This window comes from Eublepharis macularius, chromosome 3 (assembly GCF_028583425.1).
Source record: "Eublepharis macularius isolate TG4126 chromosome 3, MPM_Emac_v1.0, whole genome shotgun sequence".
Classification (NCBI taxonomy): Eukaryota; Metazoa; Chordata; class Lepidosauria; order Squamata; family Eublepharidae; genus Eublepharis; species Eublepharis macularius.
In genome coordinates, this window is record NC_072792.1 from 167,422,579 (window position 1) to 167,436,557 (window position 13,979).

General features: G+C 42.1%; 1 protein-coding gene across 1 annotated transcript in view; it reads left to right on the plus strand.

The window, feature by feature from the left end:
- Window positions 1-534: 534 nt before the first annotated feature.
- The window catches only part of SESN3 (sestrin 3), a 70,495-nt gene continuing 57,050 nt past the window's right edge, over window positions 535-13,979 (plus strand). The window contains exon 1 of the mRNA XM_054973398.1: window positions 535-699. Within this exon, the coding sequence (XP_054829373.1) occupies window positions 586-699 (114 nt within the window). The 5' untranslated portion in view covers window positions 535-585. The remainder of the gene's footprint in view (window positions 700-13,979) is intronic.

The window sequence follows — 13,979 nt, forward strand, 5'->3', positions numbered from 1 at the left end:
GTGTCGTTTCTTTCTCTCCTTTCTCTGCCTCTCTTCCTCCGTCCCATTCTCTACCTTCCAAAGCAGCCCCAGCAATAAGCAAGGAGGGGGCGTCACCACCTCGTGGGTGCAAGCCTCCACTCGGCTCTCCCATTGGTCGCCAGAAGCCCCACCTTCCTTCCCTGCGGCCCGCCCCCTGCGAGCTCACAGCTGATTGCAAAGTGTAGCACGGTGGGGGGGTTTCCTCCCCTTGTGATGCTCCGCCCCTTTCTCTCATTTGGTCCCGCCTCTCGTTCGGAGACTGCCCGGAGATGGGGACGGGAGAGCGCTCCGCTGATTGGCCGGCCGCCTTGCGGCCTCGCGATTGGTTGCCGGGCCGCCGAGTGGGCGCGGCCGGAGCGCGGCGATTGGCGGCGGCGCAGGGGTGTGCGCGAGGGGGATGGCAGCGGCCGTTGGCGAGAGGCTGAAGGCGAGCGGCGCTGGGGGGAGGGGGGAAGCGACGGATGGGGGCGGCGGCCGGAGGCGCTGCTGGGCTCTGAGGAGAGGTAGCCACCGCCGCCGCCGCCGCATCTCTCCCGCTCCGTGCCCTCGCCCTCCGCCGACACCATGAACAGGGGCAGCAGCACTGCGCCTTGCCCTCCCGCGCTCCCCGGCGACGGCCACGACAGTCACAGCGAGTGCCGCCGGGTCTGTAGCAACTGCCGGAAAGTCCTGAGGCAGGTGGGTACGGGGCCCCTCTCTCACGCACGCACCCCTCTCCTCTGGGGCAGACGACCCTCCGCGGCCGTTGGGACAACTTCGCGGGGCGTCTCGCGGACGCTGCCCGAACGTTCGGCTCCCTCGCGCCGGCCACGCCCCCTCGGGCAGCCCTGGCCAGGCGTGCGGGGGGAAGGCTTGGCGTTTCAGGGCTGCCTGCGTAGAGTGTGCTAAAGACTGAGCCTAGCCCGTGCTAAGTATTGCATATGGTCTGTGCTCTGGAGACCTGTTCACAAGTGACGGCGAATGCACGTGTACAGCGCGCGCGCTTGTTTCCTCTTCACGCGCGTCCCATTGACCGAAGGCGAGAAGGAAGCACCGTGTTTATCAAGCTTATGGTGTGTGTGTGTGTCCCTACCCTGTTTCTTTTTGTAAAGTGAATGCGCTCTGGCTCTTAGGAACGTGTGTGCATTCGCTGTGCATAGGGTAGTTTCAGCTCGCTGTACGTGCGAGATGCGAGCCTGGTTGCACCTTAGAGACCAATTAGCTCTCCAGGGGGTGAGCTTTGGGGAGTCAAAATTCTCTTCCTCAGATCCTCGCAAAAGCTCATACCTCAGAGATCTATTTTAGGTGGGTAGCCGTGTTGGTGTGCAGTAGAACAGCAGGATTTGAGTCCCGCAGCTCCTTAGAGACCCACAAAATGTCCAGGGTGTCTAAAGAAGGGAGCTTTGATTCTTGGAAGTTTATACCCTGAACATCTTGTGTGTGTGTTCATTGTAAAGGGCTTGGGTGTATGAGATCTTGCTTCTTATACACTGATCTTCCTTTCCAGAGATCGACTAGTGCAGTTATCTCTTCTACTCATTCCTCCCCCCCACCCCTGCTGCAACAGCCTCCTGAGGTAGATGAAACTGAGAGAATGGTGGGATTTGAGCCCATTGGTACCTTAGAGACCAATCAGATTTTCACGGTGTAAGCTTTTGAGAGTCATAGCAACCTTCTTATCTGATGAAGGGAGCTTTAACTATCAAAAGTTTATACTAGGAAAGTCTTGTTGGTCTCTAAAATGCCCTGGACTCAAATCTTGCTGTGTGAAGGGCATGTGTGTATGAGATCTTATAGCCTGGTCTTCCTTCCCAGAGCTTGACTTGTACAGTCCTTTTCTCTACTTGCTCCTCCCCCTTTGCAATACCCCTATAAGGTACCTGAAGAATATCTGAATAAAATATCTGAGGAAGGGAGTTTGTGCTCTCAAAAGCTTATTCCCTTAATATCTTGTTAGTCTTTAAGGTGCCACTGGACTCAAGTTCTGCTGCAGACCAACGTGGCTACCCACCTGAACCCCTGAGAGAATGGTGAACTGGCTCAAGGTCTCTGTGGTCTTCCTACAGTTTTACGGTTCAAAGCCAGGTCTTCCTTGTCCAGATCCCAAGGGCTGCACCATGGTGACATACTCTCTCTAAAATATGAGTGTATGTATCTATATATGAGTGCATGTATAATGTGCTCACCTACAGAGTAAAGTCTATATAGGTGCACAAATACAGAATAAACAGTATAATGTATTTATACTTGTGTGTATGTGCACATACGTAATAGGAAATATAATGTATATATATGTATGTATATATATGGAATAGGTATGTATATGCACATGTGTATGAATATATATTTATGTTTATAGGCATACAAAATAGGAAGCATAACGTATGTACACATTGTATGTGTGGCTATAAACATGGGTATGTGCATGCATACTAAATTCCAGAGAGATATCGGTGATAATCTGTTGCAGCAAAGTACAAAAAAGTCTGGTGGCACTTTGAAGGCAAACAGAATTATTACGGTGGAAGCTTTTGGGAACTAGAGCCCGCTGCAATCAGCTTATGCCATAATAAATCTGTTTGTCTTTAAACTGCCACAAAGCAGCTGCCTATGTGAGATATCTAAGAGTGTACACATATGACATTGCAGTAAGTGTTATTTTACAGTGCAGTTTTGTGCATGTTTTAATTTAAGTTGAGGTATGCGTGCATAGGGTTACGTTCTTGGTAAAGGTTGATGTTGGCTGGCAAGTCTGCTTTTTTCCAGTAGACCAGAAAGAAATGTCAGAAAATTCTGTCACATTCCAGAAAACCTTAAAGCCCATTGAGCATCTTTAGTCAGTACCCAAATGTTGTCCATGTTTCTATCATTTAAAAGTAAAGGATGTTGACTGAGCCATGGGTATAAATGTGCCCCCCATATACAAAGTTTATGGCACAAGATGGTAGTACTCTTCATTTTAAGAATTACTAATTAATGGCAAAACTCACAGCACTTTTTGCAACTTTATATATGCATACATTTTTTTCTACACCTTTGCTTGGATGTGTGAGAGAGATCCAGCCAAAAGTAAGCGCTTGCAAGATTTGAAATCAGTAATTTTGGCTGGATTATGTTCACTATATTTGGGTGTGTGTGTGTGTGAAACTTTTAATAATTTTCTGCATCTCTTCATTGTATCCCATGCTTATTTATTTGCATTTTATCTTGTCCTTTTACATCTGTCTTGTCCTTGAAAGCAAGAGATTCTCAAAGGAGTTAGTACAAATGTTAAGGGACGGATAAAATAATACCTTGTTTAGTGTGTGCATCTTGATCTAAAGGCTGGAAGTGGCTAGCTTGTTTATAAACAAAATCCTCACTGGAGCCTTGTACTGACACCTTATCCCTGGCTACCCAAAAACAAAGCATATTTTTTTTTAAACTTGCATTATTTCTGGAAGAGCTGCTAACATCCCACTTGGCTATAAAAGTATATAAATGCATGCACACTGTAAATAAAAATATTAATTTATATTGATGAATGATTTATGCTTAACCCATCTTTTTTTCTTGCATGGGACTTAAGATGGTGGCAGATAATGCACCTGATGAAGTGAGATCTGAGTTATGCTGAAATGAATGTCATCAGTCTTTAAAGTGCCACTTTGTTCCTATTTTAATTTTTTTGCAAAAAACTAAGATGGATTGGATACCCTTCTGACGTACAATACAATTCCTGGTACTAGCACTCATTGTGGCTTAGCTGCAGCAAATTTATTTTATCATATGCCTTCCTACTGTATCCTTGGTATTTAGGGGTGTGGTGTAGTATTTTAGAACGTCAGACTAAGATCTTGGCGACCCAGCTTCAAATCTTTGCTCTCCATAGAAGCTTGCTGGGTGACCTTGGATCAGTCCCAGACACTCAACCTAAGCTACCTCACGAGGCTGTTGTGAAGAAAAATGGAGGAAAGAGAAGAATGTTGTAAACTACTTTAGGACAAGGCAGGGTATAAGTATTTTAATAGAATAATATGAGTTAGCTGAAAATATCTTTTGCAGTCCTCATCTTTCAGGCTTGCCTTACCTCCCTGATTATTGTGACTGGGTCAAGTCTTTGGAATAGGACAGGGAGTCAATACAATTATGTGTTCGATTTGCTAGAATTGCTTTCTCCTGCCTTTGACCACAGCTCTGTAACTCTGTTAAGCTAATGATAACATGTCCTTTTCCACATCAAGTGTCAGATCTTGTGAACCATTGCTGTGTGACAGAATATATACACATAAACTCTACCCCCATGCAAAATTGCAAAATTAAGCTCTATCATTTAAGGAATGTATAGGGCTTTGAATTAATTGACTATGATCTTCAGTCTGACAGACGTTCATTCTTGTTTCACTTCTGCTGTATGTTTTCTGGATAGCTGTGTAGAAGTTATCTTTATTACTTGGTTTCAGTTTCTTACCTAGATAAAACTTGCCTCTTCTGGCTTTTGGATTGAACCACGTTCAAAAAGGAAGTACTGTATAAATGAACAGTCGTTATAGACCTACACCTGAAGTGCTATTCCAAGTATCAACTGTATATAATGAGAGCAGTGTGATGCAGAAACTACTGTGTCAGTTTGGGATATAGGAAAGCTAGATTCAAAAGCCCAGTTTAGCCATAACATTCACTGGTGAACCTTGAGTCGTTTTCTCATAGTTTAATCTAACCTGTAAGATGTGAGGTTGAAATACTGTACTTAACTCTGTGGAGAAATGACAGGTTACAAATGTTAGTAAATAAAAGTGGAGGAATGATCTGTGCATTAGTGTTATTTTACAGTTAGACCTGTATGGTAGATGTATGTTCCAGGATCCTAGGTCTTAGTCTGACACTCTAACCACTACACACCACGGTTTAGTTCTTTACGGTCCTTATATGCCTGTAATCTAGTGGTTATTTAGTATTCCCTGTTTAAAGGTGGATAGCTGAAGTTGGAAAGTACTCTTTTGGTGCATTCATGGCTGACCAAATCTGAAGGCTTTTCTTCAGCTTACCTCTTCTTTCTCCTGTTCATGCTCTCTCTATATATTTTAAGTGTAGATAATGAAGTGAGAAATCCCCAAATATAATCATTTAAATTTGTATCCTCTCTGAATGAGCTCAGATGCTTTTGTAAGTCAAAGATCTATTCTTGACATGGACTGCACCATGTAGACCATTTCACACTTAAGGAAGGGGGAAGTTTATGTGCTTTGGCCCTGAAGACAGGCGTTATCATTGAGGGCCAGCATTTCTCAACAGTATGAGTGTAGAGATGGAGTACATGCTTTCCCATCCTTTCCCCCCAGGAACAAGATCTTTGCTCAGATAAGCCTCTTAACTGGATCAGAGCCTTGCTGTTTGTGAGGGCCAGACTGTGACACTGGGCACATTTTGTATCAACCTCAACTCTTACTAGTTTCACTCACTGAGACTTGGCCTCTATTCTTTTGTGCAAGCTGTTGTTGATGTCCTGCATGAATGCATCTGAGTGCACCTGCACATTTCTGAAAGGCACTTTGCTTGCTCCATAATCTTGATTTTTGGGGAGAGGGAAGGGGGTTGCAGTAGGGATGAAGGCGATGAGGAACATATAAAGTTCTTTTTAACTTTGTCATGATAGATATGTCCCTACATAAACATGGTATATTTCTTTTCCCACCTGTACTTTGTTCTATGTGACAATCTCCCAATAGTAGATTGCCCCTCAATCCCGCTCTCTCTCTAATTATGTTTCAGTGCCTTTCAGATTGTTCAAGAGAACACTGGGATTCCTGGGAAGTTAACAAGGGGTTCCTCAATGAGATAAATAATAGTGGGCAATCTTCTGTGAAAGATGTCTCCAGCACTCATGATCTTTCTGATAATAATAATAATATTAAATTTATATACCGCCCTTCAGGACAACTTAATGCCTACTCAGAGTGGTTTACAAAGTATGTCGTTATTATCCCCACGATAAATACCCTGTGAGGTGGGTGGGGCTGAGAGAGCTCCTACAAGCTGTGACTGACCCAAGGTCACCCAGCTGGGGAATCAAACCCGGTTCTCCAGATTAGAGTCCTGCACTCTTAACCACTACACCAAACTGGCTCACACCAAACTGGCAGCCACAGAATATGGTCAGGATCATTTGCAGGCTTACTCAGACTTTTGGGCAAAAAGTTTTCCTTTTTGCTTTGTACCAGCAGTTATATCTTTGGTAGGTATGCTTGTAGGATATCCTTTCACACAACTATATTATGCAGCCTGCTGCAGAGTAAGGAGGGCTACAGCAGGCATCAGAGCCCCTCCTAAACCCGGCCAGGCAGGAAAGGATGCAAGAGGAGAAGAAACTACTCTGGCTAGAAACTCCCGTATGTTTTCTGAAGATCTATTAAATTAAATCCTGGTTAAAGTTTTTTTTAAAAAAACAGTCTCTGGGAAAGAGGCAAACCACAGTTTCTTAAGGACCTTAGAGATCCAGGTTTGAATCCCTGTTCTGCCACGGAAGCTTGCTGAGTGACCTCAGCCTAAACTACCTCATAGTGTTATTGTCAGAATAAAATAGAGGAGATTAGAACAATGTAAGCTATTTTGGGTCCCCATTGGAGAGAAAGGTGTGGATAAATGAAATAAATTTAAGTTCTGCATTCAGACATCATAACAAATTGGATTTGGTTTAAGATTTCCATTTTCTGTAAGGTTATGCTACAAAGAAGGGGGAGGGGAGGATGCGCACACAGTTTGATTATTAGCCATGTTTTTGCCCCATAATGAGCAAACTAGGGCATGTAATGTCTAAACTGAGCATGATTTCCTTCAGTTGCTATAGTTGCAATACTATGCTTCTGTTGCTTAGAAAAAAGTGTAATTGGTGTTACCTGTTGCAGTATCTTCTGCTCACTGGAACTTCCCATCCTTCCAAACCCTAACGCCCCTTTCCCAAGGGGGTAAGAGTTCTCCACAGCTTGAGAACCATCGTTTTTAGCATAATTCCAGCTCTTGTGGGCAGCGATAAGACCCAGCGGTATTCCACCTCAGCAGTGTGCAACCCAGAGGCAAAGAATTCTCAGCTGATATGTTTGTGTGGGAATTCTTTCCTGAAGGTAGGAAGTTTTTTTTAAAACACTGTCATATTTGAAAGAGAGAGAATATTATGTTTCTGCATTTTAAAAAAGTTTATAAGCATTTACCCAAGAAGATCCTTGGGGAAATCCTGCTGGTCATTTAACTGGCAATTAGAATTATTTTCCCAAGTATAATAAGTATTTCTTGTTAATAAAATCTTTGGTTCATAGCACTTCACATCTCTCATGAAAAGCCTTATTGTTTGGTAAATTTTTAGAGGTTCTGTTCAAATCTAGTAAGCAATAATGAGTCATAAACCTAGTTGTATTTGTTTATAGAAGCGTTGCAAAAAGTAATACACTTCTGCGGTAGGAAATATTTTCTTCTATAGAGATGTGTTGGGGATAATGGAGGATAAATGAACCTATTTATACCTTTTCAAGGAATACTTTGTTGGCTACTTGTGTTGTTATAGTTTCCGTGATTTAGCAGTGTGTAGGTCAGTGGTGGTGCAAAGTGCCATCAAGCTGTAGCTGACTTATGGTGACTCCTCATGGGGTTTTCAAGGCAAGAGAATAACAAAGGTGGTTTGTCATTGTCTGCCTCTGCGTAGCTACCCTGGTCTTCCTTGTAGGTCTCCCATCCAACTATTAACCAAGGCTGACCCAGCTTAGCTTCTGAGATCTGACATATCGAATCACTAAGGGCATTTTTATAAAGAGATTTGAACTGTAGTATAATAGAACAGGCGAGGAAAGGTTGCTTTATAAAGGAGTGGATTGTGGTCTGTTGCAGTGTTTATTGGATGCATCATCTTCCATTTTACTGCATTGTGTTCTACCTTTTTTAACTCACTTTCTGCATTTAGTATTGTATCCCATCCAGGATGGGCCATAATTGAAAAGGACCTGTTCACACTAAATATCAGCCTAGCCTCAGTTGGGGGGTTCAGTAGGAGAAGAGGTGCTTCGTGAAATAGCCTAGGAGCAAGGCTTTTAGAATTTTGAAGGTAACAGTGTTTTTAGAAAACTTGTAACTTTGCCCTGAGATTAACAAACATGTTGGAACCAGGACAGAGCCGCCACTGAAAACAGCAGCCCTTGTCTTTTTTTTCTACATGTGCTTATCCCGTGTCCTGATGTCATTAAAATGTGCATTTCACTGCTCCTGCCCATCAAGAAATGGAAATAAATAGTGGCTGGGGAAACATACATATATTGACATCAGCAGCACCCTTGTATTCTTGGCAGCGTGTAGGTTCTATCCTTGGAAACAGAAACTTAAAGAGAACCATCTGTTGAATGTGCCATGGCCAAGCTGGCAGTTCCCTCCCTCCCACTTACCTTTAAGAATATTCCTGATCAGTTTATTGCCTCTCTGTGCATCTGATTTTACCGAGTACATTAGCTGAGGAGCCTGTTGTTTGTCCAAGTGCAAATGAATTAAAATTGCTGAGCTGGGCAAATGTATCAGCTTGGAGCAACCAAAGTGAACGCTGTGCCTTTTTGTCACTCATTTTGGCAGCCTCTTTCTAATTATATATTTGCACCAAGAGTTTGCTTGCAAATATGAAGAAAACACGAAGCCAGAGAACTCAAATATTTGCGTTCTTTGTCCCAAAGCTATTCTCCCCCTCCCCTTTCTTCTCTGGGTAAAGCCAAGTGCCAATTAAAGTTGTTTTTCAAACCATGCAGTGAAACTGTAGAACCCCCCTTTTAAAAAAGGTTTGTCTTTTGAGGGTGGGAGAAAGATGCACATTTAAAGCTTGTCAAAGAGTAATGTATTCTTTTTAAAATCCTGCATTTGTGCTAACAAACGTGTATGTTTGGTACGTGCACTTATTTTCTGCTCCTTTCTCCCCAGCTCTTGGATCATATTACACATCATACTTTATGTTAACAAAGTGGGGAGAGAGAACTTGTGAGTAGTCTAATAGATTTGAGAAGTGCAGAGTGGTACAATAAAATATTAACTCTTACGTTGCTGGGCCAAGTGTTTATGTGAATAAGAGTTCCTGGTTTTTTTAGGCTCCTCCTTCAGTCTAGAGTCTTGTACTCCCACTCGCACCCCAAGCTCCTGTGTGTATAAATTTACCACAGCAGGCAGAAATGAACTGTCAGCCAGGAAGTCCACATTTCTAATATTGCTTTAGCCGTAAATGGCTATCAACAAGTAACCTTTAGGGTGCTCATACATAGCCCCCCTTGCAATCTATGATGATATTGATCTACTTTACAAGTTGTTTGCAAGCATTACAGAGATAACAGCTATGGAAACATTTTGAAAATTCCAAAGCACTGTGTCAGTTCTATGTAGTGGTGGTGGTTTATGTAGTCAGTAGGGCTACATCAACAGGCCCAGGAAACTGCACTGTGTTTTGACTGATGTAATGCCATGTTCTGCATTGTTTAACATGTCATGTTTTATACTTCTGCTTTGTTCAGACACCTCCGTTTCTAATTTTTCATTCCTAGTCCCATTACATTGCTTATTAGATGTATCATCCTATTGATTTACATTGTATAATCCGCCCTGAATCTCAGAGTGAAAGGCAGACTGTAAATAATTTAAATAAATAAATCCAGCATCCAGATTTCTGCCTCTCAGGGAGGGGGGCGTGTCTGTGCTGTGGATTTGAACCAATTTCTTACTTGTTTCAATGGCATGGTTCCTAACTAAAGGGCCCAGGGATAAGTAGTTGTTTGTGAGGGAAAGACACAGAATATTCAGCACCTTCACAGGATTCCCAGTGATCTTTGAGAAGAATCATGACAGCGATGATGTTGGCTTAAAAACCAAAATGTAGATGTGGTGGTCCTGATTCTCAGGCTGGTGTACTATCATCTGAATTCATAGTTTGTGTTTTCAGAGCTTGGTAACTGCAGCTTTTAAACACCCTTCTTTAAACACTATTCTTTGCAGCTTTTAAATGGCCTTCATGTTCACCCCTGGTAGCCTTTGAACCAAGAAGGTCTTGCAAAGCTGCTCCTGCTGACACTGGGTCTAGGCCCTTTTTCCTCTTTCAGTTCTATTGTTTGCTGCTTGCATAAGCTGCCTGAGCTTCAGTCCCGGGCACCATGTGCCTTTGTGATACGTGAAAGGTATACTTGAAGCAAAGGGACAGAAGCAATCTAATAAAACAACTGCTTGCAGTTCTTGATCTCGTTATGCATCAGGTTTGCTAACTGGGGATGCTTTTACATTCAAGTCATGACTTCAGAGGCCTAAGTGGCTTCCCTGATATGAAGCAGTTGTCTCCAGGTGCTTATTTTAACCAGTAAAGCTCTTTGCAGCTTGGAATCTGAGTGTCTGAAGGTTTCTGCTCTCGTTGGCTCCTGTTTGTATTTTAAGATCAGTGCCAGAGCCCCTAATTTGAAGGAACCTGTCTTTAAAATTAAGGTTGCAGTGATATGGGATAGGGCATTCTTGATGGTAACTGCTCTTGGAGAATATGTCTGGTGCCTATTTTGTCATCATTTAGATGGCAGGTGAAAATAACATTTAATCTTGTGAGCTTTTGGTATATTTCCTGCTGACGTATACTACCTGTTCCTTTTTTGAGAGAGAGAGAGAGAATTTTTATTTTATTAGTAAGATTAAAAGCCCAGTAAAAAGGCCAAAGAAATAAAAGAAAGAAGTAAATAAAAAAGAATACAAAGAATGAAAGACAAAGATTAGAAATAACAAAGATCAATAAACATAAGAACATAAGAGAAGCCATGTTGGATCAGGCCAGTGGCCCATCCAGTCCAACACTCTGTGTCACACAGTGGCCAAAAAACCAGGTGTCATCAGGAGGTCTGTCAGTGGGAAAGGGACACTAGAAGCCCTTCCACTGATTGCCCCCCCCAACACCAAGAATACAGAACATCACTGCCCTAGACAGAGAGTTCCATGGCCACTGATGGACCTCTGCTCCATATGTTTATCCAGTCCCATCTTGAAGCTGTCTATGCTTGAAGCTGCATACATGTTTCATTTTCCATTTTTCTCTATAACACCTATCATAGTTTTAACAAACATTAATTATACTTTTAGTTTTGATATCTCCAAAATTTACCTTTTCCAATTCCCCCCCCCCCTGCAATATGTTTTTTGCAAATATATCTTCTTAAAAATCAAATCCACAAATCATCAGTTCATTTTTCCTTGTTTCACGCAGAAAATCAATAAAGGGTTTCCAGTTAACCAAAAAAATAGACAATGTTTTATCTCTGATCAGAACTATAAGTTTAGCCATCTCTGCTAACTCTGTCATTTTCATAATCCAGTCCTCGATTGAAGGCAATACTGTATTTTCAGTTTTTGCACATATAAAAGCCTATCCACCATGGTCATATATAGAAATAGAATACCATGTTGATTTTCCAACTGTTTATCCATTAATCCAAAAAAAAAGGCTTCTGGTTTAAATTGTATATTGATCGTCAACATTTTTTGTATTATCATATGAATTTGTGACCAAATTTTTTTAGCTTAAGGACAAATCCACCAACGATGTTTAGGACAAATCCACCAAATGTTCCTTCATGTTGCTCACATTTCCAACATTTGTTTGACATACCTTTACTCATTTTTGCTAATTTGTCAGGAGACATATACCACCGATACATCATTTTATAAAAATTTTCTTTAGCTGTGGAACTCAGATTTGAGCCTCTTTACCCACATATTTTCCCACTGGTCCATTGGTGTATTATACCCCAAAATTTTAGTCAATACCATACAATCTTTCACAGATTTTTCTTCCATTTCAAATTTCAATAAAAGTTTATACATTTTGGAAATAACATGTTTGTCATTTGTACAGAGCTCTTTTTCAAACTGTCTTTTCATAATCAAAGCCCGATAATTTTTTATTTGATTTGAACCTGAAAAAGAAGTAGACCATAGAAAAACCATTGACATTTATAACCTTTAGCTATTAAATCCTCCCTTGTCTTCAGTTTACAGTCTCCTTGTGAGAATTCTAGTAAGTCTTCGTAAGTCATCCCTGTTTGGTGGTCATCTCCCTTCTATAAAATGATTTTTGTGTTGAAATCCAAAGCAATGTCTTCTGTGATAACCTCGATTTGTATTTATTCCAAATTCTCAAGATGGCTCTCCTAATATAATGATTATTGAACTCTGCATAGACCGTTACTATATCATAGCACAAATAAGCATGTCATCCAAATCTCAGGTCATGACCTTCCAATGTCAAGAGTCTCATTTCTCAGAAGCATCCATTCCTTCATCCACATTAGACATGTGGCAGTGTAATATACCTTCAAGTCCAGTAAACCTAGGCCGCCTCTCTCTTTTGCATCTTGTAAAATTTTATATTTAACTCTTAGTTTTTTCCCTTGCCATATAAATGTTGAAATATCCTTTTGTCGCTGTTTAAATGGTACATCTGAAGTTAACACCGGTATTGTCTGGAAGAAGAATAACATTCAGCTGATATATACTGCCTTTTCCTAGTTTTTTAATTCCCACTTTTATAATTGCTTTTAATTTGCTTTGATTTTTGCAGTGTTATTGTTTACTGATTAGTTCATTTATACCCTGCCTTTCTCCCCACGGGAGTCCCAAAGTAGTTTATATCATTCTCATCTCCTCCATGATATCATCACAAGAACCATGTGACATGGTCAGGCTGAGAGTATATGACTGGTCCAAGTTCTCACAGCAAGGTTCCATGGCACAGTGGGTATTTGAACCCGGGTCTCCCATATCATAGTACATCACAGCACAGGGCTTTTTTGTCTGGAGAAGGAGGTGGGGGAACTCTCACCCGAGGCAACTCCCAGGAGGAGGTGCTGCCCCTGTCAGTACATGTGTGTGTGCGCTCCTGAGACTGCATCACGCAGGCCGTAGCCACCCCGGGAGCACTCCTGCACTCCACAGGGGGCCCAATTTGGCCCAGATTGGGTCTGAATTGGCCCTGAATGGGCCGCTGCGGTACAGGGGTGCACTCCCTGCCCAGCAGCAACCAGATCCAGGCCATATTGGGCCAAAATGAGCCCAAAACGGCTCGGATTGGGCCCAAATCGGCCTGGAACGGGCTCCTGCCACACAGGAGAGCACTCCCCTGACAGGCAGCAGCGTGATCCTGGCCATTTTGGATCCTGGCTGGATCCTGACCATTTTGGACCTAAATTTCATTTTCAAGATGACTGCTAATTTATACTATTATCAGACTTGTTCTTGTGGCTAGCAGTGATCAGCCCAGTGAACATGGGGATTACTTCTTCTGAGTCAAATGCGCTGGTTACCTGCAAAACTCTATGCCTGAAGAACTTATGACGATAGCTTAAGCCTTAAGGTGTGGTCTGAAAACACATGATCCAGCAAGTTTGCTGAAGCTTAGCAGGGTTGGCTCGCATCAGTCTCTGGATGGAGACCACCTGGGAAATCTGCCGTCGGTTCCAGCATGGGAAAAATGTAGGGAATAATAAAAAAGGTTGACTTATTAAATATGCTTGCTTGGAACGAAGTCCAGTTGAAGTCATTGGATCTTTCTTCTGAGTAAGCATTGTTAGGATGGGGTTGGAAGTCTAAGATTGGGTAACTGGGTCAATATAATGCATAGATGACATTGGTCATTGAGCTGGAGCTTAAATGTAAACTTCACCTATTGACTTGCTTGGAGTTTTTGAGTAATTCTCTTGTGTTCCCCAGTTGCAAAATAGTAATTGTATTCTACCTCACAGGGTTATTGTTAGTGAAAAATGATATGTTAGTATCCACCCAGCACCTTAGGGTTCAGGCAGGCTATAAAACTAATTATTCAAATGTGTTTGTCCACTCAATAAAACTAAGTTATAGAGAGTGGGGCAGACATTGAGTGATAATTGGAAAGTGGAAATTGTGTCCTAATTATGTAGATCTATTCTGAATCGGTATCCTGAAGACCATGGTGTTAATATCCTATA